This window comes from Papio anubis, chromosome 9 (genome assembly GCF_008728515.1).
Source record: "Papio anubis isolate 15944 chromosome 9, Panubis1.0, whole genome shotgun sequence".
Lineage (NCBI taxonomy): Eukaryota > Metazoa > Chordata > Mammalia > Primates > Cercopithecidae > Papio > Papio anubis.
Genome location: NC_044984.1, coordinates 115,787,728 through 115,812,321, shown reverse-complemented (window position 1 = coordinate 115,812,321; position 24,594 = coordinate 115,787,728). Strand labels below are relative to the sequence as shown.

The following is a 24,594-nucleotide window of genomic DNA, read 5'->3' as shown; positions in this document are numbered from 1 at the left end:
AGCTGGGGCTACCACGCCTGGCTAATTTTTTCATATTTTTTCCAAAGACAGGGTTTTGCCATATTGTCCAAGCTAGTCTTGAACTCGTGAGCTCAAGCATTCCTCCAGCCTCAACCTCACAAGGTATGAGCCACTGCACCCCATGTGACATCTTTGAAGGTGCTCCCACCATCTCTTCTGAGAGGGGTGCTAGGCCAGGGTGCAGATACCCATTCATACTGTATGCTTCTGATTTAGGAACTGACCAAGACAATGTAAACAAAAGCTTTTAAAACTAATTTTATTCCTAAAGTTAAAATCAGCTAGCGGGTAGCACTGAAAATACACCTTCACTATACAAAACAGTGTAAACTGATTACACATTGATAAGGAATTTAGCACACACTTCTAATAAAAGAAGCTAGATGCAGCCCTTGCTATAAAAAGCTATACCTGAACAAAAATGGACATGTGGAGTCTAAGGCCCTGGCAGTCGACTAGAGAATGTCAGTTGTTCCCAATTATGTTTAAATGCAGAAACAGCAACAATGTGGAAACCTTACATTCATCAAATGTTAGCATTTAAAATATACATGACTAATAAAGTGAACATTCAGAGGAGCCACTGTTCGGCATGTTCCATGTCAGCCACTTGTGGACACTGATCTCATCCAAAGAGGACAGAAGTTTCAAACATCTGAGCAGTTTAAGTTAAAAATAGGATGAAGGAGAAATAAGAGAACAGGGTAAGTGTCCTCCCAAGACAACAGTGGCTGATGCCCACATGGCACAAACAGGCTGACTTCAATGACTGTTCACGGGATGTGTGATAAAGCCCAGCTGAGCCCGGGAAGCTCATGTGTCCACAGGCAGACAGGCTCACGGCATGGACCAATGTTTCCACAACTCAGGATGGATCTTTCTGTCCCCACTTAGTAGTGAAAATAATGTTTAAAAATAGCTTCAGCCTTTGAACAGTAGCTTTCCAGTCCCTTCTGTGCATTGAAATGTTTGGGGGTGACTGTCCTGGTGAGGGGAGCCTCAGTTTCAGGACTTGAACACGTGCACGGCTCGCACCACATACTGCCGGCAGATGGGACACTCACTCATGCGCTTGCCACACTTGGTGCAGGTAACCATGTGCCCGCACTCCAGCAGGACACAGTCGATGACGGCATCCATGCAGATGCGACACAGGCTGTCGTCTTCCTCATCCTGCAGCTGCAGCCGCTCACCATCTGAAAGGCAACAGAGAGCTAAAGCCTTGGCTTTGGGCATGGCTGGCCAGCTAGCCACCCTCCCCTTCCAAAGCTGAGCAGCCACCTGCTGAATGACCACTGCAGGCCCAATGCCACCCCAGTGTTGTACAAGAAATGATCCCAACTTCTCTGCACTTCGGTTCTCTCCACTAGAAAAGGCAATGATAAAAGCTATACCTCAGGGTTTTGTAAAGAATAAAATGCTTGAAGTACCCAACAAATGTTAGTTATGTATTTCTATTTTATATCTTTGTCTAATTCAAGACGTTTGTGATAGGGATATATTACTTCTGTAACTAGAAAAAGAAACCCTCAGCTGGTCTTCTGCAGATGGGCTTTGGAGTCAGGATGCTACTGGAATTTAACTCAGTTGCCCCAGCTTTGTATCCCTGGGAACATCACAGTCTCCGGAGCCTCATCTCAGTAGGAAAAGGAGCCTTAGTTGCCCCCATAGGAGAGTTAGGGATAATTGTGCATCCTTCCCTCCCTAGCCTTAGAATCATCTCAAGCCACCCGTGTTCCTTGCCCTGCTGAAGTCTAACTTGAAAGAGATAGGCCGTCCTGGCTCTTGGCCCACCTTTACGTCTGAGAAAATAGAGTCTGTGAATAAGAAAGACTACGAATAAGTTAAAGTTAACCCCAGCCTGAGATGTGGCCATAGGACTATGGATTTGGGTGCTTCCCTTTCTACAGGTCAGAGGAGATCGAAGGGAATCATGAATAGTTGGAACAGAACAGGAATTCAAGCTTGAAAGGTCAGTAGTCTTTAGATTTAAGAGAAGTGTTTTACTGCCATTCATGGGAAGAGATTCTCGTGATCTGAGGTCTTAGTTCATGGCCCACGACTACTGGCGTGGACCTGGGGAGAAAGGATCTATGGGATGAGATGGCAGATGTGCCAGTGGAGAAGGCACTAGGCAACTCAAGATGAAATCAGAGTGGGCGTTGGTCTCCCCTTCTGTGTGGAGGGTTCCTTCCCACTCTTTAGAACTTAGGAAAGCAGAGGAGCCAGCGTCTTGTCAGGGATATGGGAACAATCTTGGTATCAGTGACTTGGAGCCAGTCAAGCTAGGAAAGATGCCAACTGTGCTCAAAACAAAATGTGTGTTCCACCCAAGCCAGAGATTGAACTAGGGTTAGATTATACAGTGAGTTAATGGAGAAGGACACTGGAAAACATGCTGTCATAATAAAAACCATGTTATATCCTACACCACAAACTACTTAAGGGTGGGAGTGGCATTATCGTTGTGCACTATACATAGTTGTTGTTTACATTTATGAAGTAAACTGACTGGTCGGGCGCGGTGGCTCACACCTGTAATCCCAGCACTTTGGGAGGCCGAGGCGGGTGGATCACAAGGTCAGGAGATTGAGACCATGGTGAAACCCCGTCTCTACTAAAAATAGAAAAAATTAGCCGGGCGCAGCGGCGGGTGCCTGTAGTCCCAGCTACTCGGGAGGCTGAGGCAGGAGAATGGCGTGAACCCGGGAGGCGGAGCTTGCAGTGAGCCGAGATCGCGCCACTGCACTCCAGCCTGGGCGACAGAGCGAGACTCCGTCTCAAAAAAAAAAAAAATAAATAAATAAAATAAAATAAAAGAGAAAACTCAAAATGATAAAAGTTAATAATGGGAGGGCTGTTGAAGCTAGACAGGAACGTAAGATTTGTTAGTCTGAATACCACTGAGGGCTAGGCATGGTGGCCCTTGCCTAGTTCAGCACTAGTCTGGGCAACATAGTGAGACCCTGTCTCAATTTTAAAATATTGAAGTACACATATTATTTTTTACAATTAAAAAGAAAAAAATAAAATACAACTGAATTATTTTTTCTTGTCCATAAATGTTCCATGGGCTTGATGATGTTACCAGCTGAGGGAGAATTTCTGTGCCAAATTTCATCAATACATAGTTCAGAAGTTTTTGTTCTGTTTTGTTTTGTTTTTGAGACAATCTTGCTCCGTCACCTAGGCTGGAGTGCAGTGGTATGACCATGGCTCCCTGCAGGCTCAAGCAATCCTCCCCACTCAGCCTCCCAAGTAGCTGGGACCACAGGTTGCTGCCACCACATCAGGTTTTTTTGGTTTTGTTTTTTTTGTAGGGATGGGATCTCTCTATGTTGCCCAGGCTGGTCTCAAACTCCTGGGCTCAAGTGATCCTCCCGCCTCAGCCTCCCAAAGTCCTAGAATTACAGGTGTGAGCCACCACACCCAGCCTAGTTCAGAAGTTCTTAACCTCAGCTTTTTGTGACTTAAACAAAGAAATCTACAAATAGTTGATGCTAAGAACTATGTAACAGCTGGGCTATAGGGAATTTTCCCCCTACTGTTAGATTTAAAAGTTGAGAGAACTAAGGTACTGGCCGGCCAAAGGCATTAGTGAGAAAATAAGCATTTTTACAGAGACAAGGAATTTAATTAGGGTTCTAACAAATAGTTAATTATAGTAAGAAAAACCAAATTGAATAATTTTCTAACTCACTTGGCAGTGGTGGTCTCGCAGACACAATGAACATCACATAATGAAGTTACTACTTTCCAGATCTATAAACAGGCTCATGTAACTAACTGATACTCAGTAAAATGGTTCACAGCTTTCTCAAAAATAAATTTAATTGTGACAGAAACAACCCAGTTTTTAAAAGCCTAAGGAAAAATACTATAGGGAAAATATGAAAAGATTAACCTACAGGACTTTTGGTTTTCTTCATTCTCTTTGTATAACCGGTTTACTTTCTCTACCAGTTCCCATTTTTCACAACAGCCAGAATAGTTGACAAAATTCCGAGCCAGAATTTCCTTCAGCTGGCGCACGCTCATCCCTTCCACATCATCAAGGCTTGACAAGTCAGACAGCGAAGCTCTCGCTCTCTCCTTGGAGAGCCCGGGGTTCTGAAACCACAGAGCATCCATTAGCCCTGGTCCCACAAGTCCAGACCCTCCTCACTCTAAACTCATCACTGGCCCTGAATATTCTTCCAGTCATCTCAGCAGTCCTAGAAGTGTTTCAGTATACTGTCCTACATTCAAACCAGAAGAAACATCCTGTTCTAATCTAGAGAAAGTCCACAGGGTACCCTCCCTTCCTGTCAGGTTGACATGTCAGGGAAACCAAATTTTATAGGTGGCCTCACCCGATCCTCCACGTTTTCTTCATCATCCTCCTCCTCCTCCTCCTCCTCATCATCGTCGTCATCATCATCTTCCGTGTTTGCTGAAGTGATTTCACTTTGTACCTACACTTACACAATGTATCTCATTAGGTCAGGAATCAATCCGTATTTATCACTAGAGAAAACCTTGCCATCGATGCTCCCCATGATGACCAGAAAGCCAGCATAATCCACATCTTTGGATTCTGAATGCTGCTGAACCTTCCAAAGAGTTGGGTCTTACAAAATTGCATGAAGAACCTACCTTCCATAAAGTTAGCTCAAAACACAAATTCCTGTGTGTGTGTAAAGTTACAAAATCTAACCAAAGTATTAACTCTCTCAGGAAGGTCCCATGATGGAATGCCAAAGCCATTAAGGATATGGGACGGCACTGTGTCATTATCAAACCACCTGTAAATGGCTAGTTTAACTGGAGCCTATAAGATGCAGACAGAAAAAAGCTAAAGCTCTTGACAGGTCAGCCCAAGCATCAGGGGCATCTGATTTTAAAGATCTCAGTCCTAACACAGCGTACTTAAGACAATCTAATTCCAATGAAGGCTTTCTAGACTTCACTGATAGCTGAGGCTAATTCTAGTTTTTAAAATTTCTCAATCAGAATGCTTTAGAAAAAACAAATCTCTTCAGTTTGGGTTATGTGCCTTCTTTCACATATTTTCTTTTGACTATATTTTGACAATAGCTCTACAATAAGCTAGGTCAGTTCCCAATTTCAAACATTCCACCCCGGCTCAAGCCTGTAATCCCAGCACTTTGGGAGGCTGAGGCGGGTGGATCACAAGGTCAGAAGTTCAAGACCAGCCTGGCCAATATGGTGAAACCCTGTCTCTACTAAAAAAAAAAAAAAGTACAAACATTAGCTGGGCACGGTGGCATGTACCTGTAGTCCCAGCTCCTCGGCAGGCTGAGGCAGGAGAATGGCCTGAACCCGGGAGGCGGAGCTTGCAGTGAGCCAACATTGTGCCACTGCACTCCAGCCTGGGTGACAGAATAAGACTCTGTCTCCAAAAAAAAAAGTATGTCTGTGTGTATATATATGTATACATACATATATACATACATATATGTATATGTGTGTATATATACATATACGTGTGTGTGTGTATATATATATTCCACCCCACTGATTCCCAGGCACCATATTGTAGCATCCAGCAATCCACACCACCCAAATGGTGGTGTATACCCAAAAGGAGTGCGTAAGTCAGGTATGCCTTATGTTTGCAGCATAAATATGCCAATTGCCATTTGGGACAATAATAAAACTCCCGGCTTAGACTTATCTAATTGACGACTACAGTATGTGTTGCTTGACGACTAGGAGACATTCTGGGAAATGTGTCCCTAGGCGATTTTGTCATTGTGCGAACATCACAGTGTACTTCCACAAACCTAGATGGCACAGCCTGCTACACACCTAGGCTATAGGGCATGGCCAGCTACAAAGCCATACATCACGTTAGTGTACTGAATACTGTAGGCAGCTATAACACAGTAATAAGTATTTGTGCATCTAAACATATCTAAACACAAAAAAGGTGAAATAAAAATATGGTATTATAATCTTACAGGACCACTGCTCTGTATGTGGTCTATCATTGACCAAAACATTATTAGAGGACACAGGACTATATCTAGAAGGCAGTTAGACCAAATTTCCCTCTGCATTTATTCATTTACTAATTAAAAGACACTCTTGGCCAGATGCGGTTGGCTCACGCCTGTAATCTTAGCACTTAGGCCAAGGCAGGTAGATCACCTGAGGTCAGGAGTTCGAGACTAGCCTGACCAATATGGTGAAACCCCATCTCTACTAAAAATACAAAAATTAACTGCGTGTAATCCTAGCTACTCGGAAGACTGAGGCAGGAGAATCGCTTGAACCCAGTGGAGTGGAGGTTGCAGTGAACTGAGATCTCACCACTTCACTCCAGCCTGGGCAACAGAGTGAGTCTGTCTCAAAAAAAAAAAAAGTCTTGCTATGTTGCCCAGGCTGGGGGTACAGTGGCTATTCACAGTTGTGATCATGGTACACCTGCAGCCTCATACTCCTGAACTAAAGCAATCCTCCTGCCTCAGCCTCCCAAGTATCAGATTGCAGGCTCACACCACCTCATCCAGCTTTCTTCTACTTTTAATAACCCCCTTCTTCAGAAAAGAAAATTAAATGAGAAAAAAATGTGTTCAAAACATTTCTTTCAGCAGTTTAGAATCACTCACGTACAAGTAAATATTAATTACAAGCCCTTACATGTTGTTCAGTCAGGATGCCCAAGGACCTCATTGGGACAATATTATTAATTACAATCAGTAAATAGCTACATTTTTTCACTAATTCAGATGGCTCTTTCATTAACTAAATTAGAACAGTTTCACCGTAGCAAGGCAAATGGGCATGAGGCTAACTGACACTACTGATTGTTTTCTGTGGTCACTGAAACATCTGTACTAACACACAACACTACACATGTGTATGTGCTGCTTTTTCACAGCCATTTCTTCAACAGTTAGTGTCTAACTGTATAAGATAGAGAAACTAAGGTAACTAAGGCCAAGAGACTGATGAGCTATTTTGGAACCCTTCAGACAGCAGACTTTGGAGCCACCTAGCACCTCAGCAGACACTATACATCAGGATAGCCCTTAAGTGTAGAGTTCAGCTGGGTGTGGAAGGTCCACTCCAGCACATGACTTGAAGTTTATCAGAAGTTGTCAAGCACTAAAGGCCTCACCATATATGGCCAAGAGTAAGCGTGCCAGGCCCTGGGTGTAATTAGTTACTCCCTCGTACCTGTGCCGGCACTCCAGATCTGGATGTCTGGTCTCCATCCATAAGCTCTCCCTGAAACGAAGACATAGTAGCAGAGGGGGCTGTATAGTTTGAAAAAAACGAACGTGTAAAAAAGCTAGAAGTCTGGGACCTTGAAGAATTCAGACTGCTTGTGTCCATGTCGTCCTCAGAGCCTAGTCCATGATGGCACAGCACTAGATCCACCAAGTCTTCCTTCTCACGACAAGTATCTATGGGTATATTTCTCAGAATGAGATACTGCCGCAGGTCCTTCACCTTCAGTCGCATTAACTGAGGGCGCTGAAATGCTGTCTCTTGTAATAAGTGACAAGTAGAACATCTACGGAGATTTTCTTGTAAAACTGAACAAACGGAGCAAAAATCCTTCTTGCAGTCACAGCAAACATGCTGAAGAAAGAAAAGCATTTGATGATAGCAAAATATAAACCATTATGAAAACATGAGTTTTCTTTCTGCCTTCTATTAAAGTTTAATTTTAGTTCTTAGCAAAGTCCCCAATGGCACCAGACTATTTCCACAGGCATTTTCATGTTCCAAAAGCCACGAAAAACAAAATAATTCATTGCCAAGGCAGTCTGAATTCACAGAAGTTCTAATATAGGACTTTAAGAAAAACACACTCTTGTGTTAATGAATTAAAACCTTTCCGCCCCTTGGTATAAACATGTAATTAACAAAACAGAGCTTGAACCACATAGAGCAGAAAGCATAATCACACTTCCTGGTCTTTTCCTACATGAACAATTTCCCCATTTAAAGAGCAGAAGACAAAAAGCATAACACAACCTGAGAGGGAAAGAGAAAGGCAACTGATCTCTCAAGGTCAATCCAAGAAAATACAGGACCCACTAATACAGTGATCGGTAAACTACACAGCCTAATCACAATCAAAGCCATGCCACTGCAGAAGCTTAAGAGGGCATTAAGATGTGGTGGTTTCCGCTCAGTGCATTGTTCCCACAGGCTAACATTTGTTTTTCCTTAAGTATTTCAAAAGACTAATGATCAAAGAGAACAAGGAGGCCTACCAATATGAGGTTCTCTGAATGACTTTCTTTCTTTTTTTTTTTTTTTTTTTGAGACGGAGTCTCGCTCTACTGCCCAGGCTGGAGTGCAGTGGCCGGATCTCAGCTCACTGCAAGCTCCGCCTCCCGGGTTCACGCCATTCTCCTGCCTCAGCCTCCCGAGTAGCTGGGACTACAGGCGCCCGCCACCGCGCCCGGCTAGTTTTTTGTATTTTTTAGTAGAGATGGGGTTTCACCGTGTTAGCCAGGATGGTCTCGATCTCCTGACCTTGTGATCCGCCTGTCTCGGCCTCCCAAAGTGCTGGGATTACAGGCTTGAGCCACCGCGCCCGGCCTAAATGACTTTCTATCTTAGTGAAAATAACTGTTAGCTAAGTATTTTATGTTGAATCTCTAAAGAGTAGTTAATTTATTGCATTCATTTCTTCATTTGAAAGTTAAGGTAAGGGATACTTTTTTGAAACTTGAATCTGAATCACAGTTACAGTAAATCATTTGTGAACAAAACTACAGACTAATAAATTTATTGCTTTAGGAAATAAACATCATCATGGAGAATAAAATGACACAAACAGGTCAAAGTTCAGGAAAAAGGATGCCTGAACATGAGAAATAATGTCTAGTCAGAAAATTTGAGCGGTAATATAATCCCTCCAAATTAAGTACTTTTCTAGATGGAAAATGGCTAATGGAACTAAGCTTTTGATATTTTTACAAACAGAAATGAAAATTCACTAGCTATTCAAAATAACCTAAAATCAAGAATTCTGACCCATGTGTCTTGTTATGTAACATTTCATCCAACTCACCTTCTTTCTAAAGACTGAAAATGAAAGTCCACAGGCTTTACAAACTATGTTGGGCCCTTCTGTAGCTGCTGGTGGGTAGGTGGAAAACTCAGGGTTTGGTGTAAATCTGAATGGACCGGTGGCTCCTGCAAATCCTGACTGCTGGCCTCTGACAGCTCCAGTTCCCATGACTTCATTCAGCAGCCCACAGCACGAAGCCCACATAGACGTGGCACCCGCCTGAAAAGGAACACAAATCCCACAGTTTAAAGCTAAGTGGAATCTGGGCTCTCTGGGATCCTCAGGGAATACTATTCTGGAGAGGTAAGTTTGCCCTCAATAACTCTGAGATTACTATATTCTTCTGGGCACTGAAATTTCAAGCCATTTGGAAAGAACTAATTTTCTGCTATTTCCAAAGAATATCTGGCATTGCCAATACCCATGATCTCTTGTTAAAAGGAAAAGAGAACATGATCCAAATCTTATAAAACAAAAAACCTACATACCCACCCAAAACAGATACATGTACACATGCATGTTAAAAAAAAAAAAAAAAAAAAAAAAAGACTGGATAAAAGTCTGTCCACTGCTATATTTGGGATATGCATATACTAAAATTCTTCATTTTTCATCTGAAATTCAAATTTTCCAGGCATGCTGTATTTTACCTGGCAACATTAGGCTGGTGGTCACTGCACTAGACACTACAGTTCTACAGTCTAAGGCAGATTTTCTCAGCTATTATTTAACAGAAATAACATCAATTTGTTTATTTATTTAAAAACAGGGTCTCGCTCTGTCACCCAGGCTGGAGTGCAGTGGCACGATCTCAGCTCACTGCAACCTGCGCCTCCTGGGTTCAAGCAATTCTCCTGCCTCAGCCTCCCGAGTAGCTAGGATTACAGGCATACGCCACACACTCGGCTAATTTATTTTTAGTAGAGATGGGGTTTCACCATGTTGTCCAGGCTGTTCTCAAATGCCTGGCCTCAAGTGATCCGCCCACCTCGGCCTCCTAAAGTGCTGGGATTACAGGTGTGAACCACTACGCCAGGCCTATAAATTTAAATTACTTCATTTCCTTAAACCTCTGTTTTCGCATTTGTAACTGAGTATAATATACTATGGCATATGTAAATAATTTTTTTAAATGACTAAGAAAACATCAAAACACCAACTGAAACTCTCTCTAGATTTTATTTATTTTTTTACCTGAAGTTGTAGACAAACCAGAATAGATTTTAATGTATTATGTGTAATTTATTTTCTCTGAAATTTTCTCTACTTTCCAAATTCTTTTTTTTTCTTTTTTTTTTTTTGAGACAGAACTTCGCTCTTGTTGCCCAGACCGGAGTGCAATGGCACAATCTCGGTTAACTGCAACCTCCACCTCCCAGGATCAAGCGATTCTCCTGCCTCAGCCTCCCAAGTAACTGGGATTACAGGCACCTGCCATGTCCAGCTAATTTTTTGTATTTTTGGTAGACAACATGGGGCTTCACCATGTTGACCATGGCTGGTCTCAAACTCCTGACCTCAGGTGATCCACCCACCTCGGCCTCCCAAAGTGCTGGAATTACAGGCATGAGCCACCGTGCCCAGCCTCCTAGCTTTCAGCGAGGGCCAAAGGCACAAGAATCGCTTGAATTCGGGAGGCAGAGATTGTCGTGATCCGAGATCACTCCACTGCACTCCAGGCTGGGCGACAGAGCGAGAGTCTGTCTCAAAATAAAAAAACAAAACAAAACAAAAAACAGCAACAACAGGAAAGTATTTTTTATTCTACCTTTTCAAACTGAAGATACTAAACATGATTTTTAATGACTTGATAAACATGATGACCTTCCAAGGCATAAAGGCTATTTGCCACTCCACTAAATGGCCCAGAACTAATGTATTGCTTGCTATGGTTTTTCCTTGTCTCTTCCCTCTCTCTGAGCCACCATGGCTATCACTATACCTGCCCAGAGTAACCTGTCTCTTTTTTAACTGCAGTCTCAGAAACCTGATAACCACAGTTGTTACAAGTATATGTAAAAGAATAAATTTTCAGTGAGGGCCAAAGGCATTTTCCCATGCTTAAAATAAAAGCTACAGTGTTTAGAACGAATAGGCTTTTGCTCCTTGTCCTAATTCTTAAGCATATTCTAGAATCTAGATAATGTGATAGGTAATGGAAGTCGAGATAGCTGAGGTATTATTTAAAATGCCAGCACATAATAATACAGTTCCATTTATTTTATTATCTGATTCTGTCAAACATTTACTGTTTGTCCAGCAAGCTCTTAAAACAAAAAGCAAATAAAAAGCCCTCAACCTTAAAAGGCAAAAGGCAATTTGGAATGCAAAAGAAGGATAAAGGCTGTTTCTGCTATTACCCAGAAGTAATGTTGTATTGTAAAGAACAAACCACAACACAAGGTTCAGTCTGAAGTATCAAAGCCAAGGATTTCAATATTATAAATCTTCACACCCTATACTTCTCAAGAAATAGTGATGCCTTTAAAAGTCAGATAAAGCCGTGCGCAGTGGCGCATGCCTGTAATCCCAGCACTTTGGGAGGCCGAGGCAAGTGGATCATGAGGTCAGGAGTTCAAGAGCAGTCTGGCCAACATAGTGAAGCCCCCTTCTCTACTAAAAATACAAAAATTAGTGGGCCAGGCACGGTGGCTCACGCCTGTAATCCCAGCACTTTGGGAGGCTGAGGCAGGCGGATCATGAGGTCAGGAGATCAAGACCATCCTGGCTAATAGGGTGAAACCCCGTCTCTACTAAAAATATAAAAAATTAACGAGGTGTGGTGGTGGGCGCCTGTAGTCCCAGCTACTCGGGAGGCTGAGGCAGAAGAATGGTGTGAACCCGGGAGGCGGACCTTGCCATGAGCTAAGATCGTGCCACTGTACTCCAGCCTGGGTGACAGAGCGAGACTCCATCTCAAAAAAAATTAATAATAATAAAGTTAGTGTTCTTTTAAGTAAAGGATTCATCCACAGTTCTTTAGAGTATGCACTCTTAAAACAACCGGAAAAACTGTTTTAAAACATTCAGTTTGCATGTTACATTTTTTGGGGAAAAAAATACTTCAACTGCAGAAAATACTCCCAGGATAAGCTTCGCTTCATTCCAGGAGTTAATAGAAGTGCAGTTTTGCAAAGCTTTAGCTTCCTACTAATGTAGCTACGAAACCAACAGCTCTCTCAGCTTGTATCCCCTTCTAATTCATGTCTGATGTTGCCTCCTGGACTACAGTGAAAGTTCCTCATGGACAAAAACTTAACTTTCTCCTGCTCCTCTTTCTACCATCCTATGACTGACAAATAACTGTAAAAAATTTCTATTATCTCTTCACAGGCAATGTAACATTATTAAAATTTTACATGCTACTTAGAAAGTTCAAAATGTGTTTTTTGGTAAAGAAGACCAAAAATCGGCCGGGCGCAGTGGCTCAAGCCTGTAATCCTAGCACTTTGGGAGGCCGAGACGGGTGGATCATGAGGTCAGATCGAGACCATCCTGGCTAACATGGTGAAACCCCGTCTCTACTGAAAAATACAAAAAACTAGCCGGGCGAGGTGGCGGGCGCCTGTAGTCCCAGCTACTCGGGAGGCTGAGGCAGGAGAATGGCGTAAACCTGGGAGGCGGAGCTTGCAGTGAGCTGAGATCCGGCCACTGCACTCCAGCCTGGGCGACAGAGCGAGACTCCGTCTCAAAAAAAAAAAAAAAAAGAAGACCAAAAATCTCAAATGACACTCTCTTTTAAAAGCAGCACTCTCAGAAATTATGACCTTTTTATCAGGGATAGTTTTACAATGAATTAGGGAAGGATACAATTTTTCAAACCATGTTAGCGAGTATGAGCATTAAAATTCTAGGCTGAAATTTTTTTTTTTCCAACTACACAGCTCTGGTAAAGGGAATAGAAGGACTTATTTTGGGAAAACAGATGGATTCCCTGTGTAGATACCAATTTTGAAGGGGGACAATTTTGTCCCATTCCTCATGTTTCTATACAAGGAAGGGAATTTCCTCTTGGTTTCCCAGAAAGAAAATGAAGAAAAACACTTAATTCAGCCACTTATTATAAAATAAAAATTTAAAAACAGCCCAGGAATAGTGGCTCACACCTGTAATCCCAGCACTTTAGGTGGCCAAGGTGGGAGGATTGTTTGAGGCCAGGTCAAGACCAGCCTGGGCAACAACAGGGAGACTCTATCTCTACAAAAAATACAATTAGCCAGGTGTGGTGGCATGTGCCTGTGGTCCCAGCTACTCGGAGGCTGAGGCAAAAGGATCGCTTGTGCCTGGAAGGTCAAAGCTATGGTGAGCTATGCTTACACCACCACATTCCAGCCCGGGTGACAGAGTGAGACCCTGTCTCAAAAACAAATAAATAAAAAAGCCCAAGTCAACCTCCAAAGTATCCCAGGCAAAAATGATGCTATAACCCAATATTCGGTACAACTCAGATACATATTAACTATTGTCAGCCAAATACTACAGGAATAGAAAGGAAAGAAGCAATCCTGAAAAATTCAGATTGCACCCTCATTAGGATCTGTGAACTTAAATTTGGGCGAAATCTTCCAATGAAAGCATGATCTGCCAATGAGAGAATAACCTTAGCAGCATATTGAAGGGCAAATCCACTTACAGTTATCCTCTCTGAGAGGAGCATTTGCAACACTCCAGCTTTCTGGAAAGTTCAGAAATTTGAAGCAGGGGAAGCCCCGTCACTAGTTTATTTGAAGTATTTTTCTTTCCCATCCAGCTTTTTTTTTTTTTTTTTTTTTTTAGAGACAGAGTCTTGCTCCATTGCCCAGGCTGGAGTGCAGTGGCACAATCTCGGCTCACTGCAACCTCTGCTTCCCAGGTTCAAGCGATTCTCCCGTTTCAGCCTCCTGAGTAGCCGAGATTACAGGCACACACCACCACACCCATCTAATTTTTGTATTTTTAATAGAGACGGGGTTTCACCATGTTGATTAGGCTGCTCTCAACCCCTGACCTCGTGATCCCCCCGCCTCAGCCTCCCAAAGTGCTGGGATTACAGGCATGAGCCACTGTGCCCGGCCCTATCCAGCATATTTGAAAATCTTAATTTCCATCTCCCCTTTAAGCCCCATGTTTCCTGGCATCCCAGTGCTGAAATGAACAGAATTTCTTTACATTCATTTCAGCACTGAGGTGCTAGGAAACACTGCCCCCGCTGCCCTTCGTTGGAACGGGTGTTTTAGTCCTGTACCTTGGTAGCTGCTGTACCTCTTGCTAAGGGCTTGTCTAGGGTTGTGAAACTGCCCTTAAGAGAGTGCTTTTCAGCCTCGGCTGCACGTTGGACTCACCAGGCAAGACTTTAAAAATACTGATGCCTGGGGTCCCAGCCCCAGAGATTGATTTCACTGGTCTGTGGTACAGCCTGGGCACCAGAATTTTTTTGAAAACTCCCTGGGTAATTCTGATATACAGGCCAGGTTAAAAGCTTAAGACCTGCTCAGTCAAAGGGAAGATGTCTTCTTCCTGCCTATACTGTTTCAGCTGGAACATCACCCTCCACAAATTCCTGAGTGGAAAGGGCTGTGGTTACTTTGGAAGCCTGTGGCCCTAGAGTTCTGGGACTAATGCCTTAGCCACATGCTCCCCAAGAACTGTCTACATGTTTTTCTGTTGTGGGATATGTAGTATTTCACATCCCACTTTGGTTTTACCCAATCCTTTAAGAAAGGGTCAGCTAAGTTTTGGCCGGGCGTTGTGGTTCATGCCTATAATCCTAGCAGTTTGGGAAGCCAAGGTCGGCACGTCACCTGAGGTCAGGAGTTTGAGACCAGCCTGGCCAACTGGGTAAAACCCTGTCTCTTACTAAAAATACAAAAATTAGCCGGGCGTGGTAGTGCACGCCTGTGGTCCAAGCTACTCGAGAGGCTGAGGCAGGAGAATTGTTTGAACCTGGGAGCTGGAAGTTGCAGTGAGCAGAGATCACACCACTGCACCATTGCACTCTAGCCTGGGCAACCGAGCAAGACTCCATCTCCCCCCCCAAAAAAAAAAAGGGTCAGCTGAATTGTTAACAATCTAATCTGATTCTTCAATGAATCCCTTTCCTTTTTACAACATATTGGCCTGTAACTTTTGCTGGACTTTGGTGCTCTCCTTGATTGTATTTGCTCTTTGCTTTTGGGCCCAAACTTTTATTTCCCACCTTAACTCCTCTGCATGTTTTCTTGTGTGAAATCTCCCAATATTAGGAGAAAGTCAGTGATTTCTGGGTCTATCAAAAGCACCCATTGTTCAAAGTATTTTTGTCCTTCTTCACCTCCAGGTTGAAGAATCCATCCAAAAGATAAATCCTTCCAAGCTTGGACTTCATCTACCTGGTTCTCCTTTAGTATGTTTCATCTTCCTGTACTTTCTCATAAATTTCAGAAATTTATTCCGCATGTCCCCTCAGGGCAAAAGCATCTCTACCTTCAACTGTCACCTTGACATTCACCTAATAGTGCTTGAAGTGTCCTATACTGATCTTTCCCCCTTAAATCTGTCCACATTTTCTAGTTTTTATTTATTTATTTATTTATTTGTTTGTTTTTGAGAGAGTTTCACTCTTGTTACCCAGGCTGGAGTGCAGTGGTACGATCTCAGCTCACTGCAACCTCTGCCTCTTGGGTGTAAGTGATTCTCGTGCCTCAGCCTCCCGAATAGCTGTGATTACAAGTGCCCGACACCACACCCTGGTAATTTTTTGTATTTTTAGTAGAGACGGGGTTTCACCATGTTGGTCAGGCTGGTCTCGAACTCCTGACCTCAGGTGATCCGCCTGCCTTGGCCTCCCAAAGTGTTGGGATTACAGGTGTGAGCCACCGCACCCAGCCATTTATTTTTATTTTTTTTAGAGATGGGGTCTCGATATGCTGCCCAGGCTGATCTCAAACTCCAGGGCTCAAGGGATCCTTCTGTTTCAGCCTCCCAAATCACTGGGATTATGGGCATGAGCTACCACGCTTGGCCCATATTTTCTCTTATGTCTTGACGGAACCTATAAAAGCAGTTGGAGAATTATTTAAGAGACCATTTCGCCAAGAGTTTATTGAATCTGAGCTCTTACAGTGGAGAGGGGGACAAGGGATGGGGAGAACATACGCCAATCTATTTTCTGAGCTCTTCACACTCTGCCTCTATTATATTTCCTTGGAACCCTGTTACCGTGTCCAATAGGGTCATAACCAACAAGGATCCCTCTTCTGCACCCTCCTTTTAAAAGCTTTAGAGACCTAAGTTCATGTTCTTTCCTGTTCCATTTCTGTCTTCCCTATACTTCAAGATCTTCCTCCAGTTAAATTAGCCTGTATTCCTTTATTTTTCTTTTATTCACTCATTGCTTCCATATTGATAGTAAGACTGAAGCATCTTCTACAAACCACTCCATTTCTTCCTAGATTTTGAGCAAACCCAATTCCTAGAAAGACAGCATACTAGGCGGAGCCCTTGGGCTTCCGAATTTGCAGTCAGTTCACTGAGTTGTATACTAGGCATACCCCCACCTTTGGCTTCTGACAGTACACCAGGCATACCCCTTTGGCTTCTGAATTTGCAGTCGATTCACTGGCCTCAATTCCAAAGTGGTGTCTTCTTTATGGAAGGATCATCATCCATTATTTGTTCATTGGGGGAAAAAATCCTACAGTTATTCCTCCGTGAATAAAGCCCAAAGCCAGATCTCTGACAAGCCTGGAACTTTGAAAATGCAAGCCATGATCTGGGCTTCCATGAGCTCCTTGGGGAACTTAGTTGGCAGCAAAACTCCATGGGTTATACCACATGAATCCAAATGGTATTTAAGAAGTATAACCCTTTTTCTAACAGGTTAGAAAGAACAATAATCTGGGGAAAGGGGAGGGAGGAAGGGAACAAGGGATGAAAAACTATTGGGTACTGTGTTCACTACCTGCTGACAGGACCAACTGTAACCCAAACTTTACCATCACTCAGTATACCCATGTAACAAATCTGTACATGTACCCCCAAATCTAAAAGTTGAAATTGTATTTTAAAAAAAGAACACTAATCTGTGAAGACAGCTAAATTTCCTCTCTTGACCATGAATGTAGTTTAAAACAACACAGAGAATAAGAGAATGAGGCAACTGTCTGCCTATGCCTGGCACAAAACTCCAAGCTCAGAGAATTTACCTGTGTCGGGAGTTTATTTTCTAGCCATCAATGATTACTAAAAATAAATGACTTGTTCTTGATAGTCTAATCCCTTTCCTACCCACTCTCTTAAGCCAAAGCAGCTCTCAGTAGAGCAGCCATAGGACCATGGTCTGCCTGGCTTCTATGAGTTAAAAACCAGGTATCATATTAAAAACTTACACCTAGCAGGGCACGGTGGCTCACGCCTGTAACCCTAGCACTTTGGGAGGCTGAAGTGGGCAGACTGCCTGAGCTCAGGAGTTCAAGACCAGCGTGGGCAACATGGTGAAATACCATCTCTACTGAAATACAAAAAGTCAGTCGGGCATGGTGGTGGGCACCTGTAGTCCCAGCCACGTGGCAGGTTGAGGCACGAGAATCATTTGAACTGGGAGGTGGAGGTTGCAGTCAGCTGAGATGACGCCACTGTACTCCAGCCTGGGTGACTGAGCAAGACTCTATCTCAAAAAAAAAAAAAACTTACACATCCCGGCCGGGCGTGGTGGCTCACGCCTGTTATCCCAGCACTTTGGGAGGCCAAGATGGGTGGATCACGAGGTCAGGAAATCAAGACCATCCTGGCCAACATAGTGAAACCCCATCTCCACTAAAAATATAAAAATTAGCTGGGCATGGTGGTGCATGCCTGTAATCCCAGCTACTTGGGAGGCAGAGGCAGGAGAATCCCTTGAACCAGGGAGTTGGAGGTTGCAATGAGCCGAGATCGCACCACAGCACTAGCCTGGTGACAGAGCAAGACTCCATCTCAAAAAAAAACAACAACAACAACAACAACAACAAAAAAAAAACCTTACACATCTCATAACAAGAAATTAAATTCTAAAACCTGCCTTGGACTGCCTCAGACACCTAGATATCCTCCTGTCATTCTCATATCCAATGCCAGTTCTCTTTTCTTCAAAGACAGTGCACCAAGATTTTAGGGAGCCAGTAACAGTACCTTTTTTCCACATCCAACTTGGAGCTAATTAAGAAATAAGACAGAGGCTGGGTACAGTGGCTCACGCCTGTAATCCAGCACTTTGGGAGGCTGAGGCAGGATGATCATCTGAGGTCAGGAGTTCCAGAGCAGCCTGGTCAACATGGTGAAACCCTGTCTCTACTAAAAATACAAAAACTAGCCAGGCATGGTGGTGTATGCCTGTAATCCCAGCTACTCGGAAGGGTGAGGCAGGAGAATTGCTTGAACCTGGGAGGCGGAGGTTGCAGTAAGCAGAGACTGTACCACTGCACTCCAGCCTAGGTGACAGAGCGAGACCCTGGTCTCAAAAAAAAAAAAAAAAAGAAGAAGAAATAAGAGAAATAGAAGTTAAAATGTTTGGCTTTACTGATAGCATCAACTGGAGAACAGGACCTTAGCTCTGCAGCCAACAAGTCTGGATAATATACAGCTGACCAAGAGCAGCTTACCACCTAGTTGAGTGGAGACCAGAATTCCATCTTCACTACAGGAAGACAGATGTGAGAAGGTCCCAGAAAGTACTGAGCCAAGCATGTCAGTTCCTTCGCTGAAACTCCTCAATATTCGAGTCCCCCTTTTTCCTCCAGTAGCAGAGACTGACTGTGTTTCTCCCATACTGTTCCTTTCCCAAAAATGAATTAGAAGCCCCCTCTCCTCTGTAGGAGCAAAGGGGAGGAAGCAAATGGGAGGGGGAAGAATACAAACCTAAATAATCTGCGTAAGAGTAGAAATGAGTTTCTGGCCAATAAGGTTATAAGGACTCTCTCAGGTTCCTCAGTCAGATTCAAATAATATAAGCCCATGAAACATCATTACAGTCAACAAAAACAAGAGGAAAGGTGTTCTGTTTCTTTGCAAGAGCAGTAGCCCAGCTCTATTTCTGGCACAGTGCCAGGATTTTCAAATGGCCTCAAGGTTCAGCTGTCTTTGCTTCTGTGTGTGTATAATCTAATATGCTTTCAGAATCCCTGTGGGGAGAAAATACTTCAAAATGCTCAATTTAAAGAATTCACAAGTTTACCACAAATTTTCAATCCTAAACTACATCAGGATGTGATCCCTTTTAATGATTCCATTAAATATAGTACCAACCAGCCAGAATGGAATGAAGAATCAGAAGAGCTATGGTGGTTTCCATAAAAATTAAATGACAGGCTAGGCGCAGTGGCTCACACCTCTAATCCCAGCACTTTAGGAGGCCGAGACGGGCGGGATCACTTGAGGTCAGGAGTTCGAGACCAGCCTAGCCAAGATGGTGAAACCCAGTCTCTACTAAAAATACCAAAAAAAATTAGCTGGGTGTAGTGGTGCGTGCCTGTAGTCCCAGCTACACAGGAGGCTGAGGCAGGAGAATCATTTGAGGTGGAGGCTGCAGTGAACTGAGATGGTGCCATAGCACTCCAGCCTGGGCAACAGAGACTCCATCTCAAAAAAAAAAGATTTTTTTTTTTTTTTTGGGGGGAGAGAAGGAAAAAGAAAGTTTATGAGTATGAAAACAGAAAACTAGGCCGGGTATGGTGGCTCAAGCCTGTAATCCTAGCAGTTTGGGAGGCCGAGGCGGGCAGACTGCCTGAGTTCAGGAGTTTCAGACCAGCCTGGGCAACATGGTGACACCCCGTCTCTACTAAAATACAAAACAATAAATAAATAAATAAATAAATTAGCCGGGCGTGGCAGCTACTCGGGAAGCTGAGGCAGGAGAACTGCTTGAACCTGGGAGGCAGAGGTTGCAGTGAGCTGAGATCGTGTCACTACATTCCAGCCTGAAGACAGAGTGAGACTCCGTCTCAAAAAAAAAAAAAGAAAGAAACAGAAAACTAAATGATCTACGTCATTCACTTTTTATTAAACTAGGTAAATAGCAATGTAATAATAATGCCATAGATTCTTCTCATAAGAGTCTACCTTGCTTGCCATAACTCTAAGTTAAATATGTTATTTACATAGGTATTTTAAGGATGGACCTAGAAGTTTTAAATTCAAAAATAATTGTCTCGGATGCTACATGAATCTACAAGGACCAAGGAGGGATACAGTTCTTCCACCAGTGAAAGCTTCCTCAGAGAACTCACCCACTGTATGTTCAGGGTTTGTTTTAAACTCTGGACAACCTTAAGTTTGCTAAAACTCAATGTTCTATGTTAAACGACAGGAAAAAGATGTATTAAATCTTAGCAACAGTGATATAAAATAATCAGTTTTACAGTTTAATCCTTGGTTAGGTTAAACTTTCCTACATAACTTAAAGCAAAGCAGAAAAAACAGCTGACAAAGCAAATCTTTATCCTTTTTTTCTTTTTTTTTTTTTGAGACAGAGTCTCACTCTGTCGCCCAGGCTGGAGTACAGTAGCGTGATCTTGGCTCACTGCAAGCTCCGCCTCCCGGGTTCACGCCATTCTCCTGCCTCAGACTCCCCAGGAGCTGGGACTACAGGCACCCGCCACCACGCCCGGCTAATTTTTTGTATTTTCAGTAGAGACAAGGTTTCACCATGTTAGCCAGGATGGTCTCCATCTCCTGACCTTGTGATCTGCCTGCCTCGGCCTCCCAAAGTGCTGGTATTACAGGCGTGAGCCACTGCGCCCGGCCTCTTTATCCTATTTAGAGTCATTTGAGAAACATATATTCCTTAGAATGTGAAAGCATTTCTTATCAAAACTGCTGCTTCAACTGAAATACAATATGCAGGGACCTAACTCTTTCTTAGTGACCAAATATCCGACCATATACCACAAAGGAAGAAATTCTACATCCTAAATTATTTCTCTCATACCATTTGGACATTAAGCAGGTTGCAAAAACAGATGATGAACTCTAAAACGTAATACTTGTAGACAAGACATTGGTCAAACTGATAGATTATTACAATAATGTGTGCTATAGATATAAATGTTACCTTCCTCATGCTTGGATTTTTGTTTTCTTTTTTTAACAGTATACTTGATCCTTAGCACCACTCCCCCACCTTTCAGAGAGAAAAAAAGGAAAAGGAATTACATTCAGTAGATTACTTTCCCCTTGATAGCTCATTTTGAGCTTGTAAGAACAAACGAGATTAGCACAATTAACGGTGAGATCAATATAAATAAGGAAAAATGGGAAAAAGGATTAAATCAAATTAACAGAGAGCACCAATTTGGATTTTTTTTTTTTTTATCCCTTATGGGAAATTGATTGGATGTTACTGTAAGGTTAAAAAGTTACTTGAGTCTGAGAGGTAAGACCTATTTCAAAACATCAGTTTCTAAACCAAACCAAACCAAACCATAACACCAAAGGGAGAAAGTAAATACCCATTCCACACGTACACTAAAACCAGCTGCTCTAGGTTTGAGTGAACATGTACTTATCTATATAATTGCTTAGCTTTTTTTGTTTTTAACTGCTTTTTTTTTCCTTTTTTTCTTTTTAAAATAATTTTTAATAGAGACAGGGTTTTGCTATGTTGGCCAAGCTGGTCTCGAACCCCTGATCTCAAGTAATCCGCCTGCCTCGGCCTCCCGAAGTGCTGGGATTACAGGCATGAGCCACTGCGCCCGGCCAGATATACTTGCTTAGCTTTTAATGTAATTTTAATTCCACAGAAAGAAGTATTTCCTTACATGAACATTCACATGTTAGCATTCCATGATATCAGGAATCAGTCTCTGCCCAGACATCTACAGATGAGCATACTCACAATTAAACAATTTCAATATAAATCAACATTAAGTTAAATAATAAACATTTAACAGCCCAAATCCTAAATGGTGTAAACCCAGTTTCACAAAAACAAAAGCATCATTTATAACTGTCATCTTGCACAGGCTGATGTCTATTCAGGTCTGTATTTTGCTTCTGAAAATATATATCTTTTCTACAATTTCAATTGCCACCCAACTTTGTTTCTAAAATTTCAACTTGGAAAGTAGTACCTTCCACTTCAATTCAAAAACCACGTCTGTTTTCAAAGAACTTGTTTCAAAATTTCAACACTGGACTTGTCCCTAATTCTTTCCTTGGATAGTTAGTTCCTTAATGGGCCCCAAATTTAGTATTAATAAAGATACTGACATTCTTCGAGGCATTAAAGATCCCTGCTTTGTTTTTGGATCTTAACACGGCAGAGGTTGGTTTTCAGGAAATAAAGCTACTTTCTAGATATTTTAATAGATATTTCAAGCTGGAATAATATTTTATAACTAAACTGGAAAGTTAAAAATAAGCTTTTACAATATCCTCGTACTTCAAGGCACAGTTCCAAAGTTACCTATTGCAAAAATATTCCTTGCTTTCTGCAGCCAGAAGTATCCTTTCTTGCTCCTAAGGGTTTTGCCTCTGCTTTTTTTTTTTTTTTTTTTTTTTTTTATACCTATAGCCGTCTCCCTTGTAATATGATTACTTGCAAATAACTCTTCTTTTGAATGGTAAACTCCTTCCCAAGGGGTGGGACTGTATGTTGAATTACTTCTCCTCACCATGTCTCACTCTTGGCTAACGCACAGAAAACGTTCAACAAAACATATGCTGAATTTCTGTGACCAGTCGACACTCCTTTTCAATATTCCATCGTAAATCTTCGACGCTTTATGGAGATAGCGTTAATCTAGCAGCTCACCTGCTAGATGACCCACCCCCAGCACACCTCTGCACTGAGATTAACGAAATCGTCTAGGTCTGAAAGTTATCATCGCCTTATGACTCATCCCACTTGGTTTGAGTTCGGCAAATGAATCAATACCTGAGCTGACTACTGTTCACAGAGCTCTTCAGAACTCTCAGCGATCGGGTTGAGAATCATCTCTCAGAAGTAGGCCGGAACCCCCGCTCCCTTTCTCCCTTTTCTTCAACTTCTCATCAGCAATGCTCCCACGCTCTCACTCCCACCTTGGAGAACTCAAGCTGCCAAATTCCTTGCTGCGTTTACCTAGCGGCGATGGAGGCACATCCAGCCTTCTCTAGGTCGCGGCCCCGACGTGCAGCCTAAGAAGCACCCCTTCCGGGTGGCATCCCCGCCCTGAGTTCTCTAACCCGTTAACCTGGCCCCGGCCTCACCACCCCCTGCACCCCTCCTGTTCTCCTCGGTCCCACGATGTCCCCAGCACTTGGGTTAGCTCAAGGACTCGGGGCGGGAGAGGGCACGCCGCGCGCCAAGGGACCGAGGCTGAGGCGAGCCCTGGTGGCTCTGCCTCAGGCCCCCGAGGAGGCGCACCGGGCCCAGCGCAGAGAGAGGCCCACCCGGCGCGAACACTGGCGGCGCCCGGCTTCTCCCCACCGCTCGGGTCGCTGACGGGGGTGGCACTGGAGGAGCTCAAGAGGGTCCGGGAGCCTGCCCTGGGCCGGTTGGGGCCCCTGAAGCCGGGCGGGCGACCCCCCTCAGCGCAGCTCTCCGAGATGCCGACTAGATAACCGCTAAGGCGGAAAGAAAGGAGGCGCTTCAGGTGCCCTGGCTGGATAGGATTGGCGAGGAGAGTCTGTCCGGCTCCACCGGCCCCTCACCTTCATGGCCGCGACCGCCTCGGCTCGGCCGGCTCTACCAGGAAACTCAGCACCATAGCAGCTCTTCACACTGCCGACCTCCTTCCCTCTGGGCGGCGATTACGGCGCCTCTGGAGGCGACCGAGCGTCCGGACGTAAGGGGCGTGTTCACGCTCGCCACGGGCCCTGGTAAAAGCTCAGAGCGGCGGCCAAGGTGGCCAATAGGAATCCGGCTTTCGGGGGGCCGGTCACCAGAGCCAATGAAGCGACAGGGATGGGGCGGGGCCTCTGGCGTTTCCTCCTGGCTGCGAGTGCAGGGGGAGGATTCTTTTCCGCCCCGAGCGGAGACCGGCGGACCTGGGCGTGGCGGGAGGTGCCCTCCGCAGCCGCTTTCTCGGTTGGGTGTTTGAAGTGGGAGACAGCGTCCCCTGAGGAAGCTGCTGCGGCTTTCTGGGCTAGCTGGTCAAGTTTCCGGGGAGGAGAGCGCGGCAAGGGCCGTGGTGATTTGAACACGCCGGTTGGCTCGAAGGCTTTTGTTATGACCGTCAGAGCAGGGCCTCAGATTTCCTTCCCAGATGTTCCCGCGTTCACGCTCGGTGATGACCTCGGGGCTCCTCACTCGTGGGTCCGGTAAGGAGCGGCAGCTGCACTTGCTAGGACGCGGCCTTTAAAAACAAGCCTTATTGAAAACACTTAGAAAACCAAGGGCTCTCAAATCCCAAGAGCTCTTTGAAAAGCTATATTCAAAATAACCAAAATCGTAGCACAATGAAAGAATTTGCGCGAGCAATTGGAATTGCCTTTGGACAGAGAAACTGAGGTTGTAATTAAGGTATCGATTTATTCAGCTATACTGGATGACAGTTTATTTTCCTACACCTTTTTTATTTTTTATTTTTGACAGGGTCTTGCTCTTGCCGAGGCTGGAG

General features: G+C 43.8%; 1 protein-coding gene across 2 annotated transcripts; it reads right to left on the bottom strand.

The window, feature by feature from the left end:
* Window positions 1-255: 255 nt before the first annotated feature.
* Window positions 256-23,857, bottom strand: RNF34 (ring finger protein 34). 2 transcript variants are annotated; one of them, XM_003907288.4, is made up of 7 exons: window positions 23,687-23,799; window positions 21,105-21,173; window positions 9,062-9,280; window positions 7,207-7,614; window positions 4,374-4,475; window positions 3,930-4,131; window positions 256-1,217 (listed from the first exon to the last, which is right to left on the bottom strand). In XM_003907288.4, the coding sequence occupies exons 2-7, from the start codon at window positions 21,111-21,113 to the stop codon at window positions 1,027-1,029; spliced, it is 1,131 nt and encodes a 376-aa protein (XP_003907337.1). In that variant the 5' UTR covers window positions 21,114-21,173; window positions 23,687-23,799; the 3' UTR covers window positions 256-1,026. The 2 variants fall into 2 exon arrangements, with proteins under 2 accessions (XP_003907337.1, XP_003907336.1); XM_003907287.4 differs by lacking the exon at window positions 21,105-21,173 and having other exon boundaries at window positions 23,687-23,857.
* Window positions 23,858-24,594: the final 737 nt, after the last annotated feature.

Bases quoted from the DNA above. Each gene is read 5' to 3' on its own strand.
- RNF34 (XM_003907288.4), bottom strand. The intron at 4,476-7,206 runs GTACGAGGGAGT...GTGTAAGTGTAG, and splicing joins GATCTGGAGTGCCGGCACAG to GTACAAAGTGAAATCACTTC. The intron at 4,132-4,373 runs GTGAGGCCACCT...CTGTGGTTTCAG, and splicing joins AAGAAAACGTGGAGGATCGG to AACCCCGGGCTCTCCAAGGA.